At 34.3% G+C, this 24098-nt stretch overlaps 1 protein-coding gene and 2 pseudogenes across 3 annotated transcripts in view; 1 reads left to right on the top strand and 2 right to left on the bottom strand.

Annotated features, from left to right (window-relative positions):
• RBL1 (RB transcriptional corepressor like 1) overlaps window positions 1-23850 on the bottom strand; it is a 50932-nt gene extending 27082 nt beyond the window's left edge. The window contains exons 1-14 of one of the 3 annotated variants that reach the window (XM_036229432.1): window positions 23528-23850; window positions 20377-20510; window positions 15848-16051; window positions 15390-15454; window positions 15153-15281; window positions 14881-15041; window positions 13681-13730; window positions 12899-13085; window positions 11900-12066; window positions 8108-8220; window positions 7830-7933; window positions 3669-3806; window positions 2038-2202; window positions 266-398 (exon numbers count right to left, since the gene is read on the bottom strand). In XM_036229432.1, the coding sequence (XP_036085325.1) occupies window positions 266-398; window positions 2038-2202; window positions 3669-3806; window positions 7830-7933; window positions 8108-8220; window positions 11900-12066; window positions 12899-13085; window positions 13681-13730; window positions 14881-15041; window positions 15153-15281; window positions 15390-15454; window positions 15848-16051; window positions 20377-20510; window positions 23528-23683 (1906 nt within the window). In that variant the 5' untranslated portion in view covers window positions 23684-23850. Of the gene's footprint in view, window positions 1-265; window positions 399-2037; window positions 2203-3668; window positions 3807-7829; window positions 7934-8107; window positions 8221-11899; window positions 12067-12761; window positions 13086-13680; window positions 13731-14880; window positions 15042-15152; window positions 15282-15389; window positions 15455-15847; window positions 16052-20376; window positions 20511-23527 lie in introns of all 3 variants that reach the window. The other 2 variants (XM_036229433.1, XM_036229434.1) reach the window with 2 other exon arrangements.
• On the top strand, window positions 4333-4453 carry LOC118610560 (annotated as a pseudogene).
• On the bottom strand, window positions 16320-16438 carry LOC118610147 (annotated as a pseudogene).
• Window positions 23851-24098: the final 248 nt, after the last annotated feature.

The raw sequence follows: 24098 nt of genomic DNA, 5'->3' as shown, positions 1-24098 counted from the left end.
ATTTAGGAAAGGACAAAATACTATTTTCGTAATAATTGGTATTACAATGAAAAAATAGATTATATTCAAAATCAGATTGGAAATCTTATTACTTTAATTTAAAAAAGCATAAAATGAGCCACACTAAGATGCTGACATAAGCATTAAACCCCATTTCAAATCCTGATGAAGAAATTAGATTTCTTAATAATATATTATCGATTAAAATTTTCTCTAAAAAATTTATCTTTGTTATTTTTCACTGTTTTGCCAATGTTGAACCTACCCCTTCGAAGATTCCCACTATCAGTCCGAACTTCTTTGACCCTTGGATGCATTAGAGGAGACATCGGCATCATGGGAAGATGTCCCTGTACATTTCCTCCATTTCCTGTTTCGAAGTTATTTGGGAATATAACCTGTATGAAACAAATCCACTGATGAAAACTTATAACAGAAAAAATGAGAAAAAAGTCTTAACTTCTTTTACTATTTTATTTCCCTTTCTTTCTTTCTTCTCCATAAAATGTAACGAATTGCATAAAGTGCTCAATAGTTAATGCTAAATATATGTAAAGAGTTCATCTTATTTAATCTTATAATTCATCTATTTAAGTTTATTGATCATGAGAAGTAAACCTGTGAGGTAGGCACTATTGTTTTCCACTTAGAAATGAGAAACTAGAGGCTCAAAATGTGAAATTTTCCCAACATCACACTACTACTAAGTAATAGAGCAAGAGCTTCAACTCAAATCCTTTTCCATCAACCTCATAGCTGTTTTTCATTTTCCCAATAGATTCTACAATGGAAATATTGATGACTACTGAAGATTGCCCCATTAGTCACAGTGCTGCAAAAGATGAAGGAAAGGTAGATTTCAAGAAACCATTTTCTTTTAAGTTCTTCCTGATCTTGGACAGTTCCTCCAGAAGTCTGGGATTAGGGAAAAGTTCAAGGAAATGAAAGCATAAGGAGACACAGAAAAGCAAGAAAAGATGAAAAAATAGGAGTTACCAAAAAAAATAACACAAGAGTGGAAGGAAAAATATTTCTCATGCAGTATTAAAATGTTAAATGTGTTATTTGTATACAGTAGGTGCAAATTTTTGACTTTTTAATTCTAAATACTACAAAAACATTTAATTCTTCACATGGAGATTTGAAAAAGTTAAAATAATGATGGAATTAGTGGTTTCTTAGATATTTCTCTAAAGAAGATATACAAATGGTCAATAAGCACATGAAAAGATGTTGAACATCATTAGCGATCATGGAAATGCAAATAAAAACCATGAGATATCACTTCATGCCTACTAGAATGGTGAGAATCAAAAAGACCGATAGGTGTTTCGGAGAGGATATGGAAAAACTGAAATTATCATACACTGATAGTAGTAATGTTAAATGGTACAGCCACTTTAGAAAACAGTCTGACAGTTTCCTCAAAGCTTAAACAGTTACTATACAACCCAACAATTCCACTCCTAGACATGTACCCAAGAAAAATGAAAATATATGTCCACAGAAAAACTTGTACATGACTGTTCATAGCAGCATTATTAATAACAGCCAAAAGGTGAAACAACCCAAACGTCCATCAGTTGATAAATGGATAAACAAAATGGTTTATCTATGCAATGGAATATTATTAAGCAATAAAAAGGAATGAAGTGCTGATACATACCACAACATGAACTATGAAAACATTATGGTAAGTGAAAGAAGTCAGTTACAAAGTAATATCATATATTGTATAATTCCATTTATAATAAATGTTCGGAAAAGGCAAACCAATAAAAACAGAAAGCAGATTACTGATTGCTTAGGGCTAGGGAGAAGATGGGAGATAGGGAAGTAATAGTTAAAGGGTGTGGTTTCCTCCTGAGATGATTAATATATTCATAAATTGACAGTGGTAACAACTGCATCTATGAATATACTAAAAGCCACCGATTTGTACACTTTAAATGGATGAACTTTATGGTATGTGAATTATATCTCAATAAAGCTATTATTTTATAAAATGACAGGATTATCAGCCTTGCCCTGACTCACTTCTTCACAAGTAGGAACTTTGTTTGCAGAAGTCTGGAGAGCCTCCCACAGTGCTGAATCATGACTCCACGCTAAACTCTCCAAAATCTGTTCTTCAATGCTGTTCAGGTGTTTCACCATGTCCCTTGAAAGTCCCTCCTCTGAGCGAATCACCACTTCAATAACCTGGAGACAAGAATATTTAGAAGGTAGCGTAATCTCAAGTAGTCAATTCTAAACTAGGCCTACATGTAGGGCTAGCTCTGGTCTCAATTACATAGAAGCAATGATATCTTTGAACCATAATTTCATGGCTTATTAATATATTTTAATTATAAAGGAGTTTTTAGATCTTCAAAACATTTTCACATACATTTGTTTCTGTTTTCTTTTATACATGGAAAACTGAGGCATTATAGGTGAAAACTGGTCAAAGCCCAATAGTGGTAAAAGTCAGGCACTGGTTTCCAAGTCCAGAGCTATTTTGAATTTACTGCCACTTCTCAGACTATTCTTCCCAATAGCTCAAAAGAAGATATTTAAAAGAAATTTTGTTTACATATACTATAATTCTATTTCAGTAAGAGTAAATATCTAAAACAGTTACACAAAGAAAATTAATACTATTATTTATAACTAAGATTATATGTAGTTTTAATTTTTACATTTGTGTATCTTCTGTTTTTATTAAAGAAGTATAAATTATTTATGTGGTTAAAAACAAAAGCATCTAACATCTTAAATGAAAAAAGGATGTTATAAATAAAAATAAACTGCTATTAGGTGAGGGGAAAAACAACTTTTCCTTAAATAAAATTATATATATTTCCTAATAGAAAAGCTGAATACACACATCGACATTAAAGTAAATATGCAGAAACAACTGTCCCTAAGAAATCAAAAAAATATTTAAATCCTACTTGGTTAACAATTCAAATAAATAAGCTTTCCGATGATCTGCATTTCCTACAACTTTAGTCGTATTTTAGGTATAAAAATGTAACTCTTCAAACTAACTTTCTATCATCAATAGCTTGAAAGTAGCCCAGATAATAAAAGATTAACTACGTCATGCCATTTAGTGTCACAGTAGCTTCAGTCTTAAATTTGGACACTGGGTAACATTAAATGTTGTCATAGCTGTGACCTCTATGTTGTGACTTAAGAAAAAAGGTTAATAAAAATAGTTCTAGCAGAAAAATAGGGTAAGTAAATAATAAGATTCATCCACACTGAATTAGCTCAAACTTGGGGAAGAACCACAATCTGTTATTACAGCTTCATTATCTACAGATAACCATAATTAATTACAGACCTTTTCTTTCCCCTGGCCAGAAGACTTTTTGTTCTTTACCATGCACCTATTTAACAGGATTACGATTTTCATTCATAAATACGACAATTCGAAGTTAACTACTTAGCTCCTGATCATGCAAGTCAGTAATGGGAAAACGAACTGAAGCTGAGATTGGCTTATTTTTCATATATCCTCATCCATCTCCTTTGTCCTTGATTCCACTTAAAGGAATATATGTTTTCAGAATACCTCTGGAAAGAGTTTTCAAACATCACTACAGCTTGTTTCTTCAGCACTAAAATAAATAGGATGCTCATGTGAGGTATACCACAAAAGAACTTTGTTTTTGTCGCACCTTATAAAAATAAAATGGTTGTAAATTGAGAACTTCAATAATCCAGGGAAAAGTACGAGGTGAGCTATAGGCAAAGAGCACAATTTCCAAACAACAGGCCATCAAGGAACGATGAAATATATCTTGCTCTAGAAGAACCTTAAAGAAGAGAAAGACCACAGTTTAATATTTCTAGCAATTTCTGCCTTTACAATTCTATAAAGAAGACTATAGAAACAAGGTAAAATAACTTGTGCACATTATATTATACTAGATTATCAAAGATAAAAATTTTGAGTTCACAAATTGGTAAGTTTTCTTATAATACATAATCCTGCTCAGTGGTAGATATATTTAAATGAGGCATACGCTACAGTCTGCTTTGAAAATTGAGTAAATAATAAAATTGTCAATATTCCCATCATCAAGAGAAAAGCATTAGGATTGGCTCCCTTTTTAAAATGACAGTTTTATGACAAGTGTTTTGTCAACATAAGGGTTTATTAATCGAAACACTAAAATCGAAGGTATTATAACATGATAGCTAAGACTTTAAAAAGCTCAGAGAAAGAAATAGTTTACTAAGAAGAGAACGTCCTGGTCCATCATTGAGTTTAAGATTTAACACCAGTTTTCAGTTTTAAACATGCTGTTTGTTGCCATCCTTCTTTAAAATATCACTTCAGTCTATGGCCATGTCACCCTGAACATGCCTGATCTCATCTGATCTCTGAAGATGAGCAGGGTTGGGGCTGGTTAGTACTTGGATGGGGGAGACCACCTAGGAAGACCAGGTGCTGTACACATTAAAAAAAAAAAAAAAAAAAAGGAAAAAAAATCATTCCAAGTCAACAAAGAGAATAAGAAACAGAAACTATTTTGGAAAAAACTAGGAGTCATCCGTAACTGCAAACCATAACGTATGAAACCTGGAAGGGGATGGGAAGATGACAAATCATTCAGTAGAAAGTCGGACAGTCAAACGTGAGGGCCTGAAGAGAGATACTTAAAACAGATGAGTCCACTCTAGGCAACCTGGGAAGAAACAAAGCAACTGAAGGCACAGGCAGAATAGAAAGTAGGGGTTGGGCCAGAGGTCAATAAGGACAGAAGATCTGAAAATCTGTAGTAGTTAGAACTACCTACCCAACCCCCCACTGTAAAGAGTCAGATGTCAGGCCTTTAGTCTATCCCAACAGGGATCTGAAGAATTATTCTTTATAGAACTGAACTAAAGAGACTCTGAACTAAAGAATATGAGCCATAGAAGAGACTAAGGATTTAGGTGACAGTATGCAGACTGAATTGTGAGACCACAATTCCCTTCCTTGTTCTGTTCCACAACACCAACAGCAAGGCAAGAGATTAGCAGATACTTCTCTAAAGAAACTGAAATATTACCGAAAACCGTTTAAGAACACCAATAGTTGAGGGTCCGATACTACATGATCACCCGAGGCTGTTGTACTTTTAGGCCCACTCTTGCACACATAACTTTGAACCAAACTGTTTTGTCAATGTAATGGTTTATTAATGTTTCATTTTTGGTGCCTCATTCAAATATAAGTGAACATCTAAGAATAATCCAACATTTGAGGAAAGCCTCCAATTGAAAGATAAAGATACAAAACATACAGGAAAGAAACTCAGAGGAAACAGATAATGTAGGCAACAAGAGAAAACCTCAAAGAAATCTCAATTAATAATCTCAGAAAGCAAAAAAGAGATCTTAGAAATGAAAATATAGCTAAAATAAAAATTTCATCAGGATTGGATGATGAAAAGTTGAATATCCTTAGACTTAGAACAAAAAGACAAAGAAATGAAAAAACAGAGAAGAAAATAAGATCAATCCAAGTTCCCTCATCTAAAAAATAAAAGTTCCAGAGAGATACATCGGTAGGCAATATATTATCTAAGAAATAATGCAATAAAATTACCCAAAACCACAAGACAAAAATTTCAGGAATGAAAGAGCAATTCTGTAGGAATATCTAACACATGAATAAAAAGACCAACAATAAGGCATTTCATTATAGATTTCAGAACATCAGAAGAGAGACATTTTATCAAGATACTAAAATTCTAGAAAGTAAACACGATCACATATCAAAACTGAGAATTAGAATGCCATTGGACTTCAAATTAGCGACTGGAATCTAGAAGATAATGGAGCGATGTCTTGAAAATCATGAAGGAAAATGATTGTCAATATAGAATTCCATACACAGACAACAATCAAATGTGAGTCTAAAATACATTTATGAAGAGTTTTAAAAAGGGGACTTAAGGCAAGGTAAAGTTTTCACACCTTACTTGAACTGGTAAAATGTCTGTAACAGTGGACTGTGAAGTTATGTATATATGATGTAATGCCTAGAGCAACCACTAAAAAAATCAATACAAAGAGATTCTAGTCAAAAAATGTTCAAGTAATCCACAGGAAAGTAAGTTAAAAAAAAAAGAGAAATAAAAAGCAGAACAAATTGAAAACAACAAATAAAATGGCAGGCTTATGTCGTAACATACCAATTAATTAAATGTTAAGTGGTCTAAATTTACTAACTAAAAGAGACTGACAGAGTAGATAAAAACACATGACTCAATTCTATGCTGCCTTCAAGAAACTCACTTCAAAGACAATAATACAGCTGGCTTGAAAACAAAAGGATATAAAAAGATCTATCATACAAACATTAATCAAGAGAACAGGAGTGGCTATAAATATCAGATAAACTTTGGAAGAAGGAAAATTACCAGGTTTAAAGAGAGACATTTTAGACATTTTATCATGATAAAATGATTAATTTACCAAGAATTCTTGCACAGCAATCCTTGATTTGTATGCATCAAACAGAAGAGCTTCAAACTATGTGAATTAAAAAAAACCTGATAGAACTGAAAGGAGAAATAGATAAATTCATAATTATATCTGGAGACTTCAACACCATTCTCTCAATAACTGGTAGAACTAGACAGAAAAATAGCAAGGATACGGAAGAACTCAGTAACACCATAAGCCAACAGAACGGAATTGACATTTACAGAACATTCTACCCAACAGCAGCCTAATATACATTCTTTTCAATTTACAAAGCTACACTATGTCCTATGTCATAAAATAAACCTCAACAAATTAAAAAGAATTGAACTCATGTAGTCAGTGTTACAAAAATGTAGAAATGGAAAACAGACTGGTGGCTGAAAGGAGTGAGTGTGACTATAAAGGAGCAGTAGGAGGGAGATCTTTACTGTGACAGAACAGTTCTGTACCTTGATTTTGGTGGCAGTTATATAATCTACACATGTGATACAATGCTTAAGAGGAAGAGGCATACATTATCCCAATGTCAGTTTCTTAATTTGATATTGTATTATGTAAAATGTAACCGCTGGTGAAAACTAGGTGCATGGGACCTCTCTGCAATACTTTACAACTTTCTGTAAATCTATAATTATTCCAAAATAAAAATTTGAAAATTTACTTCTTTCTCAGGAATCTCTAGAAGAAGGATATGTTTTATCAAATATTAGCATAGATTATGAAAGAGAAAGACATGTAATCTAGGAAAAAGGAGAACAACAAAGAAGAGAGATGAAAATTTCCAGGGTGAAAACAAAGATAAATTTTATTATAATAGTTATGCAGCACCCCTAGATATCAACTTGTTCCCATTAGAATTGAAGGTCAGAAGACTCTTAAGAGGGAGGGTGAGGAAACTAATCGATCATAGGACAGGTTGGACTTCTTAGAAAAATTCCTTTAAGTAGCTACTGAAGAGAGTGGTCAGATTTGATCAAATTTTCAAAGAAAATGAAGCAATTTTTCAAAAAAATCCACCAAGATTTAATTCCTCTAAAATCCCTGGGAAGTATGGGCAAATATCTTAATTATTAGTTGGCCTAATCATTATTAGTTGGCTGGGAATGGAGAATAAAATAAAGGACCTGAATGTGTACTGATGGTGTACCAAAGACAAATTTTACATATTTCACGTTTTTGCCTAGAGGTGGCTAGCTCTGGATGTGCCAGAGACAACTACGGCCAAGTAATATGTCATCTTTGCTAACTTTGCCATTAACCGCTGACCCCCACAATGTATTATAGAGCCTCTCAATACACTGTTTCCAGGCTTAGGATTTCTGGACCTTGCCAGTGGCTGAGAAAGCAGATTTACTTACTGACATGTCCATTCCATGAAGTCTTCGTGTTTCCTGAACCATTACAGTCTCTAATATTTTATAATACAAAATTTCTGCAAGCTTTAGTCTGTTTACAGCAAAGTCTATAAGGAGAAAAAGAAAAGAAATGTGCTAATGAATGCAGCTGTTAAGGACCAAAGAACAAAACTTAAATCTGATAAATTAAGAATAGCAAAGGAAAAAACTTGAATTTCTAATTTTGGGGGGACCATCTGTCTACTTTCAATGCTGTGTCAAATTTAGTTTTGTCTTCTTACCTATGTGAGATCCTGGCTGTTCATCTGTTGATTGAGTATAGTGTTGGCAGAAAGTCTCTCCTATTCCTTTCACTATTTTCATAATGTTTTCCATAGGATTACGCATACAAGATCTATGAAATAAAACAGGAACCCAATTACCAGGAAAAAAAAATCCCAGACTACCCACATTCCTTCTTTCAAGAATTTTTGTTTGGTTTAGTTTGGATTTTAGTGACCAGAGTTCTATTCTCAGTTGTAAACCTAAACATGTAAACATAGAATATTTCAAACAACTCTACAGCCTCTAAATAAAATCAGCTGGCATAGTGTTTTGGAATTTCAACATTAGAAGAGTCGATGTCTTCTATATTATGCTTATATTTATGTGACATTCTAGAAAAGACAAAATTATAGGGACAGAAAACATATCAATGTTTGTGAGAGGCTGGGGATGGCACAGGGGTTGACTACAAATTTGGGGGGATAATGATACTATTCTATGTCTTGATTATGGTGGTGATTGTTACACAACTGTTATATATTTGTCAACTCTACAACTGTATTTCATACAACTATACAGTGAAAAGAACTACTGTATATAAACTACACTTCAATAAATCTTAAGATTCAAAATAGAAAGATGATGTGACACTGTTTACACACACACCCACTTATGATAGGAACAATAAACTGCATGTAGTTCTTATCTAAACCAAAAGAATAACAAATAGACAAATACAGCATTAAAAAGGAAGATACTTGGCAAGAAGCAATTAACCCTGTTTCTTTTATATTGTTACCTTTCTACCAAATTCAGAAATGACAAAGAAATCCAAGACTATGAAAAAGAAAGTGATTTGTCCAAAGCCAAATAGTTAGTGCAGGGCTCGGCACTCCTACTCAGCATGTTCAAACAGACCAGTATCATATTTGGAGAGGTAGGTATTATACGTGGTGAAAATATGTTCTTATCAAGTTCTTCTAACGCAAAACTCTGCTCCTTGAATTTTTTTTCTTCTAACTAGGTTCTTTATCTTGTTTTATGTTGTAAAAAACATAACGAATTTACTCTCTTAATTTTTAAGTGTACATTATAGTATTGCTAACTATGTGCATACTGTTGTGAAATAGATCTCTTGAACATTTTCATGTTGCATGACTGAAACTCTGTTCCCACTGAACGACTACTCATTTCCCCCTCCCTCAACCCCTGGCAACCACCACTCTACTTTCTGTTTCTATCAATCCAATCACTTTAGATGCTGCACAGCAGTATCTAATTTCATTTAGCATAGTATCCTTAAGGTTCATTTATGTTGTAGCATGACAGGATTTCCTTCTTTTGAAGACTGAATGTTCCATTGTATTTACATTTTCTTTACTCATTCGCCCACTGATAGGATATGTAAGTTGTTTCCATATCCTGGTTATTTTAAGTAATGCTGCAATGAATTTGGGTATGCTAGTATCTTTGAGATGCTGTTTTCAATTCTTTTGGATATATACTTAGGAGTGGTATAACTAGGTCATATAAATTCTATTTTTAATTATTTAAGGAACCTCCATACTGTTTTCCACATCAGCTATACCATTTTACTATCTCACCAACAGTGTGCCAGGGTTCCAAATTCTTTACATACTCAACACTTCTAATTTCCTGTTTTAGATAATGGCCATTCTAATGGGTGTGAAGGGATATTTCATTGTGGTTTTAATTTGTATTTCCCTGATAATTAGTTATGTTCAGAATTTTTTTCATATGCTTGCTGGCAACTTGTATATCTTCTTTAGGAAAATGTCTATCTAAGTCATTTGGCCACTTTTTAATTAGGTGATTTGGGGGGGGGCATTGTTTTGTTATTGAATTGTAGAAGTTCTTTATATACTCTGGCCATCGACCCCTTATCTGATATATGGTTCACATTACTTTCACCTATTCCAATAGACTGTCTTTTACCCTGTTATTTCCTTTGCTATACAGAAGTATTTGAGTTTAATGTAGTCCCATTTGTCTATTTTTGCTTTGGTTACTTGTACTTTTGGTGTCATATCCAATAAATCATTGCACAATCCAATGCCACAAAGATTTCTTCCTGTTTTCGTCTAGATGTATAGTTTCAGGTCTCATGTTAAGGTCTTTAATCTATTTTGAGTTAACTTTTATATATGGTGTAAGATAAGAGTCCACTTTCATTCTTTTGCATATAGACATCCTATTTTCCCAACACCATTTGCGGAAAAGACTATCCTTTCCCCACAGTGTGGTCTTGGCACCCTTGTCAAAGATCATTTGACCATATACAGGAAAATTTATATTGGGGCTCTCTAGTCTGTGCATTGGTCTATATGTCTGTCCTTATGTCAATACCATACTGTTTTGACTACTGTAGCTTTGTAGTATGTTTTGAAATGAGGAAGTGTGAGGCCTCTAGCTTTGTTCTTTCTCAAGATTATTTTGGCTATTAAAGGTCCTTTGAAATTCCATATGAATTTCGATTTTTTTCTACTTTGAAAAAATGTATTTGGGATATGATATTGACTACATTGAATCTGTAGATTGCTTTGGGAAATATGGACATTTTAACATTAAATCTTCCAATCCATGAACATGGAATGTCTTCCATTTATTTGTTTCTAGGTTCTTTGTCTTTTGCATTGTTTCCTTCCTTCCTTCTCTTTTGCTATATTTGACTTGCCACTTCTTTTCACCTTGTTCATGCTTAAATGGGGAGTTCAGTCCAGATCTATTTAGTCAAATGTTATGTGAGATCTTCATAACAGCCTTCCTACTTTACCTGTAATCTGCTTAACTTCTAAACTGTGTTTGAGGCTGGGGACTGTTCTGTCCACTTTTCTGTAGACTGAAGGTTTAGGGATTAGGGGTAGAGCTCAGTTGCTATGTTCAGCTTTTGCTAGAGGACCAAGGCTTTGATTTCTCTTTTGAGATTTAGTGAAATGTCTTCATTCCAGGCTTTACTATACATAGTCAGGGATATCTTCTAGTTCTATGAGGATCTGTTTCCAAATTAGTATGGCACCTTAGAAAATGGCAGGCCTTGGGAGTTTTTCACATTTCTGCCATGATCTTAGTGGTGGTATACAGGGACTTTTACTTGGGGAGGTTTCTGACATTTTACCCACCTGTCTACTCACTCCATTTGTTTCTCTCCACACCTGGGTATTAATGAGCATTCTTGGAGATGGGAATACCAGAATTATCCATTTCCTTTGTTGACAACCACTTTGAAAATTTATAGCATGAAATCGTATCCCTCACCTTCTTTGGTTGCTACTGGTAAAGATTTTGCTGGTTTTTACTATTCTCTTATTTCATTAGGTATTAAGAAAGAAGGTTCCCTGATCTGACTCCATTTTATCATCTTCACTAGGAAATTTGCCCCTTTCTTCTTAAACGACTGCATAAAATTCCATTTTATGGCTGCACCATCTACATGTAATAAGTTCTCCATCTGATGGGCATTTAAATTGAACCCATTTAAAGACACTGAAAAAGAAAGACAATAATGCATAACCTTGGGGTTGTTATAAGAGTGGAATGTCAGAGTTCAATAACCTTTAAGATGTGTTTATACTTAAAAGTCTGTAATAATATGAAATAATATCAAATCTAATTTTTAGTAGGTATTTCTATCTAATTTTAGGCCAATATACTTTATGATTGAAATGGTATAGTAAAACTTGCCAAATGTATATCTCCTATCTTAAGAATTCTGAATATATTGAAAAAGGAATGGAATACAGAATCTAATTTAAAAAGGACATTTAGAAAAATAATAATATTATACTCACTCAAAAATATTTATAAGTTGTTCACTTGGTGCATTTTTCAGTCCAGCTACAATACTTTGTAACCGGCTCACACTTTGGGTGGCCGAAGCAACAGGAGTAATGACTGCTTCTTTTTCTCGTAAATATCGCCGTCCTGTCAGTGGGGTAGAAGGTGCAAATGATGTTTTCTGTCAAAAAAGAAAAATCTGTGAGGTTAAAAAGTTACCTTACCCCTCATGATGTGTTTAATTCAGTACATATACCATCTTCTCTATTTATATTTAAGAAGTTACTTTCTCCTCCCTCTCCTGGTTAACCACCAAATTTTTGGTAACATTATTATGCTAATAACATCCTTACATTTGAGTAACACTTTTTCAAAGTACTTACTATCTATGATCTCATTTTCTCTTCCTAACATTCATTTGAAATATAACATACACATTTGCATTTTACATACAAGGAGCAGGCACAGAGAAGGTAAAAAACTTAAGGTGACAAAGTTAATGGCAGAGCTTGGAATCAGACTTAGGTTTTCTATCTTCTAGACTAGTGATTTTTTCATTAGAGCTCATCCTCCAAACCCATTTTATACATAAATACAGAATTAAGTCTTGGTTGTTAATATCAAGTCCAGTGTTATATGGCTGAAATTTGGGAAGAGTACATAGTTCGCCATAGGTAAGAAAACAAACTAAATTTTAAAGCAACAGAACTGTAGCTAAAGTAAGGCAAAGAAAGAATGGTAAGAAAACATAAATCCTTCTTTATGTCCAAAGTACATACTCTACTGAAAAACCCAGGTGTTCTGGGAAAATATATCTAAAACATGAAAAATAGCAAGAATAGTAAAAATACTAAATGCCATAGTTTTAGAAATTACCTTTTAAACCTTCATGGGAAATATGAATTAGTAGAAGAAACTCAAGATTTAACTTGAAAGATGCTTCTGCTTTTAGCAGAGTCACACACAGAGAGAAAAAGATCATTCAAGACTGAGGCCAGGCTAGGTTATATTACTTTTGCAAAGTGTTGTTGAAGGTTACACTCCAAATTAACCTGTGCTGTCAGTTTCCCTAATGGGGTGTCACCAGTGAACTTTCGAGGAGTTCCAATTTCCTCTTCTGCATCTGCTCCCAAAAATATCCTCTCGTCAAAATCACCAACAGTTAAAACATATTCTTCATACTCCTTGTTCACTGCTTTGCTGAAAAGAGAATTACTTTAAGCTGCTACAATAAAACTAAATAATACAATAAAATACAATGGATCTATCTTGATGTGAAGATAAATTTAGATTCTATAGCATGGAAAAGCTGATGACTTTCTAATTTTCATTAAATCTGCACATAAGACGATATCAGAAATTCCTATCTGATTGACATTCTTCACATTCACATACACAGCAATAAATTACTTAGGAAGGTGAGCAAAAGAGAATATATACTTAATCTGAAAACTAAATGAACCTAATTAAGATCTGATCATTGAACAATAGTAGCTTTGAAATATAAGCACATTCTGAATTTGCCAACATTTGATTAATAAAAGAATATAAACTCAAACACAGAAGTCACTGGGTCTGTTTATGTCTTTCTTTGGAGAGGAGCTGTTTTAAGTGACAATGGTTTTTTAAAATGTGCTTAAAGACATCAAGGTTTGGTGACAACACCCACTCAATGCCACTAAAACAACAGGAACTTGATTTGGAGGAGTTACCTTGATAAAATGCTTCACTTAAATTGCAACAGATCATTATTGATAGCCTATAGTACTAGACATCATTAGTGCTAGATACTTACCTATTATCAGTAAAACTGGAAAGGTCCAAGAGGCATTCTCCTTTTAAAATCTGGGAAGAATGTTGTAACATCATATAATTAAACATATGAATATACACATAAAAACATGACATTCATCTAAATTTTTATACTGGTAGTTGTTATAAAACAAATACACATAAAACAGAACTACACCCTACACAGGCCAAACAAAACATGTGTGCCCCATGGGCAGGAGGACCATTGTCCAAACTAGGATGCTTTTGGAGTGAAAGGAGCTGCGATCATAAGTAGGCTGACAATAGCCAAACACCAGATAATCCAGGCAAACCAAGGTGTGTGGTCATCATACCCAGAGACCACTAGTGTGCTACTTTTGCAAAGCATGACAGACATAATCCTTAAGTTCCTTTAGAAGTTTACTGGAGATATTTAACATACAGATAAGGAGCCATGATACAAATACACACACACACACACACACACACACACACAAGAGTATACATGTAGGTATATTTTAGAAAAGATAAGACTAAATACAAAAATTTGCTTAAGAGGTAAAGAACCCAGTTAGGGAAGACTTTGTGCTTAGAGAAATATCTTATGATATTGGCAAAGAGGGGGACCACAGTGATGACCTAATCCAACCCCCCTTTTTTTTACCAAAGAGAAAACTCAAGGCCTAGCTGGATTAAATAGCTCAATATTAGGTAAGTAAGAAATTGAGACCCAAATAAACAAGTCATTTTATAAATATAGAAATAGCTAAGTAAATTCTTGAGAAAAAAACAAATGCATGCAGGTAGCCTGCAAGTGGCTACAAAACTATTAGGGATTTTCTGCTCTATTTACATGGAATTAAATAGACAGTTGTTATACATTGTCCTACTTTTAGTAAACAGTCAGCAATTATTCAAATTGTGGCAGTAAATTAACTTATTCTGACCTCCTGCTTTTCATAATTCTTTATCATAACCTACTACAATTATCTCTGATGTAATTACTTGACAGTACATAGTTATATTCTTCAACAGCTCAGTTTCTTAAATCACAGAAGATCACAAACCAATTCTGCATCATGACAGAGACTGAAACCTGGAAATCTTGACCCTGGGTCCTATAATGCTGAGAACTTGCTTACAACATTGTCTTTACTTTCAAGCTTGCTGCTCCTGACCTCTAAAAATCCCAGTCATTTAATTACAATTATAAATACTGTACCTTTCTGTCAAAAAGTTTTGAAATATATGGCTTAAAGTAGTGTTCCTTTATTCCTTTGGCTTCCACTAGAAGTCCGTCATGCAGTTCACACAGTATAGCAATGATACAAGGAGGTTCTTCAGGAGCCCTGAAGTCAGCATTAGGGAAATCAGATGGTAAACCTAGTTTGACAGGGTATAAAGAGCAACAGGGGGGACAAAAGAATATGGTCAACTTTTAAACTTGTTTTCTAAAACCTGATAATTGGTTTTCAAAAATAATTAAGGTCTTACCTTTAAATGATGGATTTAGTAAGTCTCGTCTATTTGGGCATATAATGGCATTGGCAAAAATCAGATCCAAGCAGCACAGAAGTAAATGATAAGAGTTTACTAAATCATCTCCAATCATACGAAAATTACCTTTGTTAAAAAAAAAGAGAGAGAGAGACAAAACCCAGAAACCTCTCATATCAAGTAGTACCAAGTTCCCACATTAGAAATGTAAAACTATGGAAAGTATCACCTTACCCTTAGTATAAACAAAGAGCGTCCAACAGAAATTAAAGAGCTCCTTAACACTGCAAGGACTCCTCCTGAAAAGGGGGAAAAAAATGTACTTTTATATGACTAATTTGCTAAATATCACTCCACACTTGTCATTTAAATTGAAACAGCAAATATGAATAGCAAACCATAAAGTCAAATTACATATAAAATTCTATTCACATAGTACGAGCTATGGTTCATTTAAATAAACTTAAATAAGGCTTTCTAATTTGCATAAAATAATGAGAACATGCAAAAATAAGTGAAGGTATCACTTTGAATTTCTAGACATGGGTGATTAGAAATGGATTTTAATAGAAATTTAAGTTTTATTGCAAATGGATACCTCTGATAAAAAGCAGACTTTTAAAAATGCAAATTCCCTTACTAAGATGATAACATAATTTTTATGTCAATTATATAAGGATTAAGGATCTCACCTCTGCTTCCTGCTTCGTGGAAACAATTTTGATGGCTCTTCATATGGATTTTGAAATATATCTAAAAAAATCGGCTCAAATTTTTTGAAAATTACGGTAGACACCTCAAAATTTCTTTCTAGCCTTTCTATACGTTCTCGAAATTCTTGCGGAAGGTTTGACATGTCCATCCACTTCTTCATTTTACTAAAAAACTGTATTAAACTGTATTAAACAAATAGAAAAAAAAAACAACTTTAAAATGAATCCATATAATGGATGAAAAGGAAACATTTTATTTATGCCTAAAAATCTTTATTAAAAGCCTGAATTTATTAAAAAATAAATAAATAAGCAAAAATACCCCCAAAAACCTCACTCCATGTGCTATGAAATAACTTGGTTCCAGAATCACCATGGAAATGCAGATTTTGAATTAGTGGTCATTACATAATTATAATCCATTACTATCTCTATTCATTTTTTTTTTTAAAGCCTACAGCACCTGGTCTTCCTAGGTGGTCTCCCATCCAAGTACTAATCAGGCTCGACCCTGCTTAGCTTCTGAGATCAGACAGAATCGGGAGTGTTCAGGGTAACATGTCTGTAGACTCTATTCATTTTGATACTCAAATTATCCCAGATTTGGCTACTAATAGGAACCTTTACAAGTTAGCACCTATGTCCCTTGGATATGTCACCAACATTCTTTTGAGCACTTCTTTACTTTCTGATGTAATAATCTGGGTTCATTAGGAAAAAAAAGGTTTGAGTGTATTAATGCTACATGAAATAAGTCAGAGAAGAACAAAATCTATATGATTTCATTCAGATGTGGGATATAAAATAAAAAGCAAAAATTTAACAAACAAAAAACCAAACTCACAGATACAGACAATAGAATGGTGGTTATCAGAGGTAGGAGGAAGTTGAAAAGGGTAAAGGTGGTCAAATATATGGTGACAGAAAGACAACTTCAGGTGGGAAGCATGCAATAGAGTATACAGATGTTGTATTATAAAGTTGTACATCTGAAGTTTATATATGTTATTAACCAATGTTACCCCAATAAATTTAATATTTAAAAAAGAGAGAGAAAATAAAAGTAGGTCTGCCCTAGCTTTTGAATCAGCCATTTCCTTAAAGACATTATGCTAAGTGTTCATAAGCTGTGAAATAAGCCAGTCACAAAAGGACAAATACTGTATGATTCCATTTATATGAGGTACCTAGAGAAGTCAAATTTAGAGACAAAAAAAGTAGAATGGAGGTTACCCAGGGTTAGAAAGAGAAGAAAGAAGTTACTGTTATGCAGTTTCGGTTCAAAACTTTTCAGATGAAAAATTTCTGGAGCTGGATGATGGTGATGGTTGCACAACAATTTAAATACACTTATTACCAAATGACCTGTACACTTAAAAGTGGTTAAACTTGTAAATTGTGTGTTATGTATATTTTATCGCACTCACACAACAAATACAAATATATAGAGCAGGGATCATAAATGTGGGGCATATGTCCCAAAAGCAACACACTACTGAATTTTAATGGCACTCAAAAGATAAAAAAGAAAATTACTTTGTAAAAATTTACCATCATCAATATTCCAATTAAAATGCACAAAAAATAATTTTTAATGAACTAAATTTTTCATTTGGGTTCTATTACAATAGGAAAAAAATAAATAAAAGTCATCACGATTTAAATCACAAGTTACTGAAAACTTGTTAAAAAATTTGGAAAAATTACTTCTCAGTAAAGAAATGCAGATGTCTTTATTAAAATGAATTAATTCAAATTAAACAGATACTACTTTTTAATACTATGCTTAATAGCAAAATAAATTTTTACATGAAACTTTTAAGTTGGAAGTTGCTTTGGTTATTTTTACAAACTGAAGTTGAATATAAGTAAAATTCAAAACGGAGACATACTCATACATATTTGTGTGTCAAAATGTGTAATATAGCACAGACTTGGTTGGGAGGCTCTTCCACTTACTAGGAATATAGCTTCTTGGAAGTAATTTAACCTCTTGGTCACTTGGTTTCCTTATCTATAAATTAGATTTATTTCATGGGATTAACTGCTACGATTAAATGAATAGACATGCAAACCCTTAGCACACAGAAAGTGCCTGGCACACAGGTAAGTAAGTACTTAATAAAAATCTGCTTCCTTTACATGTGTACCTATAATCTATACTTATATAGTATTTTGCAGTATGGTTTATTAATAATATTTGATAGGTATTTTACTATGTCTACAAAGGTCTACATAATCATTTAAAATTACATTTAAAGCTGAAAATTTGAAAACTGCCTAAATTACAAATAACAACATTACTTGCAATTCTTTATTTGTCTGAATGAACATGATGATACTGGCCTACTGTTCCTTTAGCAATTAAAAATGTTGACACGTAATTTTCTTTTTTTATTAATCTACATTTAAAAAACATGTATCTTTTGATCCACAACTAAACTTTCAGGAATTTATATAAAATGCTTATTTTCAATGATGTTTTCTTATCTGTAATCATAAAGGACTGGATACAACCAAAATGTCCATCAATAAGGAGATGGTTAAATATATGAAAATCCTTATATCTGAAAATATTCTACGGTCATTAAAAAAATTAATGAGGTAGAGCCACATATAGTGATATGGATTTCTAGAATATAAAGAAAAGCAATTGCAGACCAATACATGTAGTATGATCTCATTTATGTTTTTTAAATAACCAAGAAAATGGAAAACAAATTTTTTTCTGAGTAGCAATTTTTTAACAGTAAATTGTTAATAGTGGTTAATTCTGGAGAGTGAAAAAAAGAAGAAACACATCCACCTTCAGCCTTTCTGTACTATATGAAAAATTTTAAACCTCCTTTTCATTGTGGTAAAGTATACTATGTAACAAAATTTACAATTTTAACCATTTTTAAGAGTATATAGTTTGGTGGCATTAAGTACATTTGCACTGTGGAACCATCACCATCATCTCCAGGACTCTTCTCATTTTTTAAAATTTTTATCATGAGCTTGTACTGCTCTAAATTTTAAGTTATTTTCTGTTCAGTTTCCCTAACATTTATTACAAAGATTTAAAAAATTTTATATGGTCAGTGATGAGAAACATTGATAGCTATAAATCAGATTTTTTAATATACTACAATGGATAAAGTTTTATTCAAGTAAAAAATTAACTGAACTCTATCAATCTTAATTACACTCTTTTTTATCATCAATGACAAAAATTGATATAGAAGTTTTAAAAATTGTCTTGACTTTGTCATTTTTCCACTTACAGAAACCAAAAGTATTCTGAGAATTTTTTTAATTTACTATGAACTGAAACCTAATTGCCCTCTCTGGAAAGGGCTTTAAAGTGTATTTCCTTCTCCCCTGTAAACCCAGGATAGCAAACAGGCAACAACCTCAAATAGTTCTGTCACAGGTAAAAAACCAAGAAACAAAGCACATTAGCACCTATCCAAATATGAATCACTCCATTTCTTTTGTTTGTATCCAGGCAATTAGTTCCATATGGTTGATACTAGAGCAAGTAAAAGCTATAGCCAAGCCCCACTAATTGCTTAGCAGTTGCCAGGAAAAAAATATTAACCATACTGTAGAGAAACAGGAAAACACCTTGAACAGGTGATCAAAATTAATATCACTAATGAGAGGCAGATGGATATCATGTGCCTCCAGATAGTGATGTGCTGAGGATACAAAATCACTTCTGTAGTTTTGGATTTAGCAATGTATAACCTACATCTAATCATAAGGAAACAAAAGACAAATCCAAAATGAGGAACAATCTATTAACAAACTATGTGGACTATAGTTTTCGAAATGTCAATGTCATAAAAGACAAAGGTTGTGGAAATACTCCTGATTAAAGAAAACTAAAGAGACGTGATAAATGAATGTAATATTTGATTTTAGATTGGGGATTGTACATTTTCCTAAAGAAAAAAAATGATATTAAATACATTACTGGATCAACTAGCAAAACTAGAATGAGATGATAGGTGAAATTATTGTAGATTAGATAAAATTATTATATCAATGTTAACATTGCTGGAGTTGATAACTGTACTGTAGTTATTTAAGGAAATAAACACTTAAGTATTTAGAGGTAAAGGGCTATAATGTACGCCACTTTGAAATGGTTTCAGAAAAAATATTATTTAAGAAAGAAAGATCAAATGATAAAGCAAATGGGGTAAATTTTAATAAAAGCTGAATCTGGGTTAAGGATAAATGGCTATTCTTTGTGCTTTTATTTTTTTCAAGCTTTCATGAAGTTGAATTTTCAAATTTTTCAAATTTTAAAAAATTAATAAAAAAATTATAGATACAAAAGATTTATTATAGAGGCCTCAGGCTGAAGTCAGAATTTGAAGAAGAAAGGCAGTTGAGAATTGGGAAAGAATATCTACATAAAAAACTTAGAATGAAGTTAAATGATTTAAAATAAAGAAAAATTAAATTCTAAAATTAAATTTATGACATAAAATGTTTGAAAAATTAAAGTGCTTTACCTTAATTTAGCTGAACGTAGTATTCTGGTAAGTGAAACACAATTTCCTTCCATGATACCCTTTCCAACTGTAGGAATAATACTTTTGCGGCACGCAACATATAATGAACATGCCAACCAGTGTATAACTTCTCCCTGGCAGGCAAAAGAAACAGCAAAATAAATATTTTATGTTAAAATGCTTGAATTCTAGAACTAGAAGAGATCTTAGAATTATCGGGTCTAATTTTCATTCTGTATATAACAGGTCAGAGAGTTGAAGATATCTGCTCAAAGTTACAAAGCTTAGTTAGTTGCAGTAATGGGCATAAAACTTCCTAGTCTCAGTCCTGTGTAACATGCTAAATCAGTATTAGTTCAATAATAGATCTCTCACCTATACCCTAAATCTAATATTATTGAAAGAGTTCTCTTAAAATGCTCAGCTTTTTCAATTTTAAAACACCAGTCATGGCCTTGATGATGCTGAAGTTCCTTTCTACCATTTTAGTTTTGTTTCCTTTTTAACTAGTTTGGCAGAGAAAGGATAAGAACTGAGTAGAAAGATGACAAAGGAATTACCCATAAAAAATTAATACCTATCTTGCACAATATAGAGGAGACTGTCATTTTTATGAGGTAAAAATTTGGGGAATTACCCCAGTCATTAAAATAGTAAGTATAGCTCTCTATCTTAGCAGACAACTTAATTTACAATGCTACAAAAAAAGCTGACATCTGAGAATTCAGCACTCAAGTCTCCTGAGATAGACTGGAGAAATCTTCAAGCTAGAAGCACTTTGTGACTTCATTGCTGAACTATATGTGAAATTTAAGAGTCAGACGCAAATCTCACAGCACAACATATTACTGTTCCTATTCACTGTTCTGCCAATCCTCTTTAAGAACAGACTCTAGAAGAAGAAAAAGAATGATAGATTTCTCACGATAATCCTAAAGGGATGGGCAGATATGCGTGGTCAATAAAACTAAAGCCCTGTGTTCCTATCTTAAAGTAGTGGAAGTCTTATTTTCTTACGGTATTAAATGAGGCAGGTAAGCTTATGATTGAGTATTTTTAGAAGGCTTGAGTAATGAATTATTTGGAAATAGTATCCAAGAATAATAGAGGCTAGTAGATACAGGCTACTAGATGAAAATGACATTAAAAAAAAACAAATTTAAGTACCAAAATTACTGCTTTGATTTTTCCCCCCTGTATTATTCATTCTAATTCCTTAATGCTAGGTCTTAGTAATACAAAGATGGTTTTTGACTTCATGAACTCCAAGTCTAGAGCTAAGAACAGATATTATCTATAATTAGCAAGATATATGCTATAAGGAATGAAAATAACATGTTGTGGGAGAATATAGTGTAATATGATTTTGAACTAGCGGTCTGGGGAGGATTCACAGAGAGAGACTTAAAATTGGTAAGTAGTAAATCATCAAAATGCAAGGGGAGCAGGAAAGGGCAAGGGGAAAATGAAGCAGGAGCTTGTCAGGTAGAGAGGGGTAGGGACAGGAGAGAGCGTTTCTTAGGAAGCAGTAGATTTATGAAAATGCCTACTTCAAGAGCCTTTCGCCAAAAACAAAGAAAAAACTGGAGAGAATAAATCACAAAATCTTAATTCATACATCTGTGCTTTCTAAATCTAACATTTAAGAGGTCCTGATCATCTCTTCCTAACTGGAGATCTAGCTCTTCAATTTTCCCTGGAGTTGTCAGTGAAGGAAAAGTTTCCAAGTAGAGGGAATGGCATGGAGAAAGTACACAAGTGGGAACAAGCTTGGCATATTCAAGAATCTGAAAGAGGTGCCTAGTTTAACACCTTGACTACAGTTGGCACTCAGTAAATGTTTATTCACTAAGAGACTAATGAGGACCTGGGGTGGCAGACTTTAAAAAATCCGTTTGTTTTCTCTGAGAGGCCATAATTCATAATCTCCCTTATTTATTTCTTAGTCTTTCCTCAGCTCTCCTGTCATGCCACCCATGGATACAAATCAACTGTCCTTTACCCAGTCTATCCAGTCCCACTCTGGAGACATAGAAGAGTCTCTCTTGGATCCTTTTCTCTTATATATAGACACACATATACTCACCTCCAAATTCCCAACTCTATACCTTTAAATCCTGCAATTATTTCACTGGGTAAGGTCAGTGGAACATTCTATTAGTCCAGCCCCCTTGGATCAGGAAAGCCTCTGAGTATAAGGCTACTGGAGTAATTGCGGAAATACATTTTATCACAATTCTTTGCTTGTCTGGGTTTCTATAATAATTAGAAAAATGACCCAGAGTAAGAAAATCCTCTGCGCCTTCATATTATTCCCTGGAAAGCAAGTATAATACCCACTGCTCTGCCATGTTCAGAGTTGTTGCAAGGACTAAATGCAAGAATGGCTGGAAAAAATTTAATGACAGCCTACATTTTATTTCGTTTCATATAATGATAGCCTGACCCCGTGCTAAAGCATCAGGATAATATAAGTATCCCCCACTGAGACAGGAGGAACTTGGAGCAGAGAGCACTGAACGAATATTGGCTTTGATTGAACTGCTGTGCAGTGCTGTGCCGTAAAGAGCTACGCACACCTCCGCCCTACGGAGGCGCACGGGTGGAGAGGTTAATAAACGGCTTTAGTCTGGCTCCACCAATAACCCTGTGACCTTGGGCCAGTAACAACCTCTCTGGGGCTCAGCTTCTCATCTGTGAAATGGGGATCACAGAACGTATTCAAGAACTTGTAACTAGAACTGAGATGACATATTTAAAGGGCTGGGCGGTGATATCTCGGCACGCACGCAATTCATTATAGCTTTTGTCACTATAGTATTTGGGTTTTTTAATAGATTTCAGGACAGTGTCATGACATCTGTGGCGCTTGGCGGGGAAAAGTCTGATCTAGAGTCTAGGGGACCCCTGAGTGGCGCGTGACCTCGCACAAGCCACTCCTTTTCCATACTTCAGTTTCCCGCCAAAAAAAAAAAAAGAAAAAAAAGAATGATCAACTTTCGCCCGCTCAGTTTCGCACTCTGCGGCGCCCAGCTGGGCGGCGACCCTTCTCGCTGGGAAAACTCCCACCTACCCATAGGTAGGGTGGGGGCGGGGCGGGGGTGGGGCCTGGGGAGGGTCGGGTCCGGTCGCCCCACCTGCGGCCGCTCACCTCTAGACTGTAGGTACCCCTGATGGCGGTGAAGTCGTCCAAGGCTTCCGCCGCACTCCCCTCGTCCAGGTTCAGCTCCTGGCACAGGGCCTGCAGCACCTCCCCTGCCGCCGCGACCACCGCCGCTCCGTCGGCGTGGGGTTCGTCCTCGAACATCCCCGCAGGCCCTGCGGGTGGCGCGATCACAGACCCCCGGCTTTTCTGTCCCGCCTGAGTGCACTACCCACAACCCCCCGCGCCAAAGCGCGCGAAAATCGGCAGTTTCGGAGTGACGTCTATTCGATAGTCTGCATCCGCATTTTTGCTCGAAAAAGTCCGTTTCTCCTCCAGAGCCCCTAGCAGTCCCTCTTCGGAAACGTGATAACAAGATGGACCTCGGGACCTGAAAAAAACCTGGACTTAGCCCTTGGCGGGCAGTGGTGGCCACAGCCGGCAGGACACAGTGGCAGCGGAGGGTCAGCAGTCCGCGCGGGGTGTCTGCTGGGAGTTGTAGTCTGCATCCTGCCTTGAAGCCGGCAGCGCGGATCTTTGAATTGGGTAGGGCTGGGCTGTCTTTTGCTAGGTGGCCTCC

The sequence above is a fragment of the Rousettus aegyptiacus genome, unplaced genomic scaffold (assembly GCF_014176215.1).
Source record: "Rousettus aegyptiacus isolate mRouAeg1 unplaced genomic scaffold, mRouAeg1.p scaffold_m13_p_12, whole genome shotgun sequence".
Taxonomy (NCBI): Eukaryota; Metazoa; Chordata; class Mammalia; order Chiroptera; family Pteropodidae; genus Rousettus; species Rousettus aegyptiacus.
Note: the sequence above shows the minus strand (reverse complement) of the source record. Positions and strands in the feature narration are given on the sequence as shown.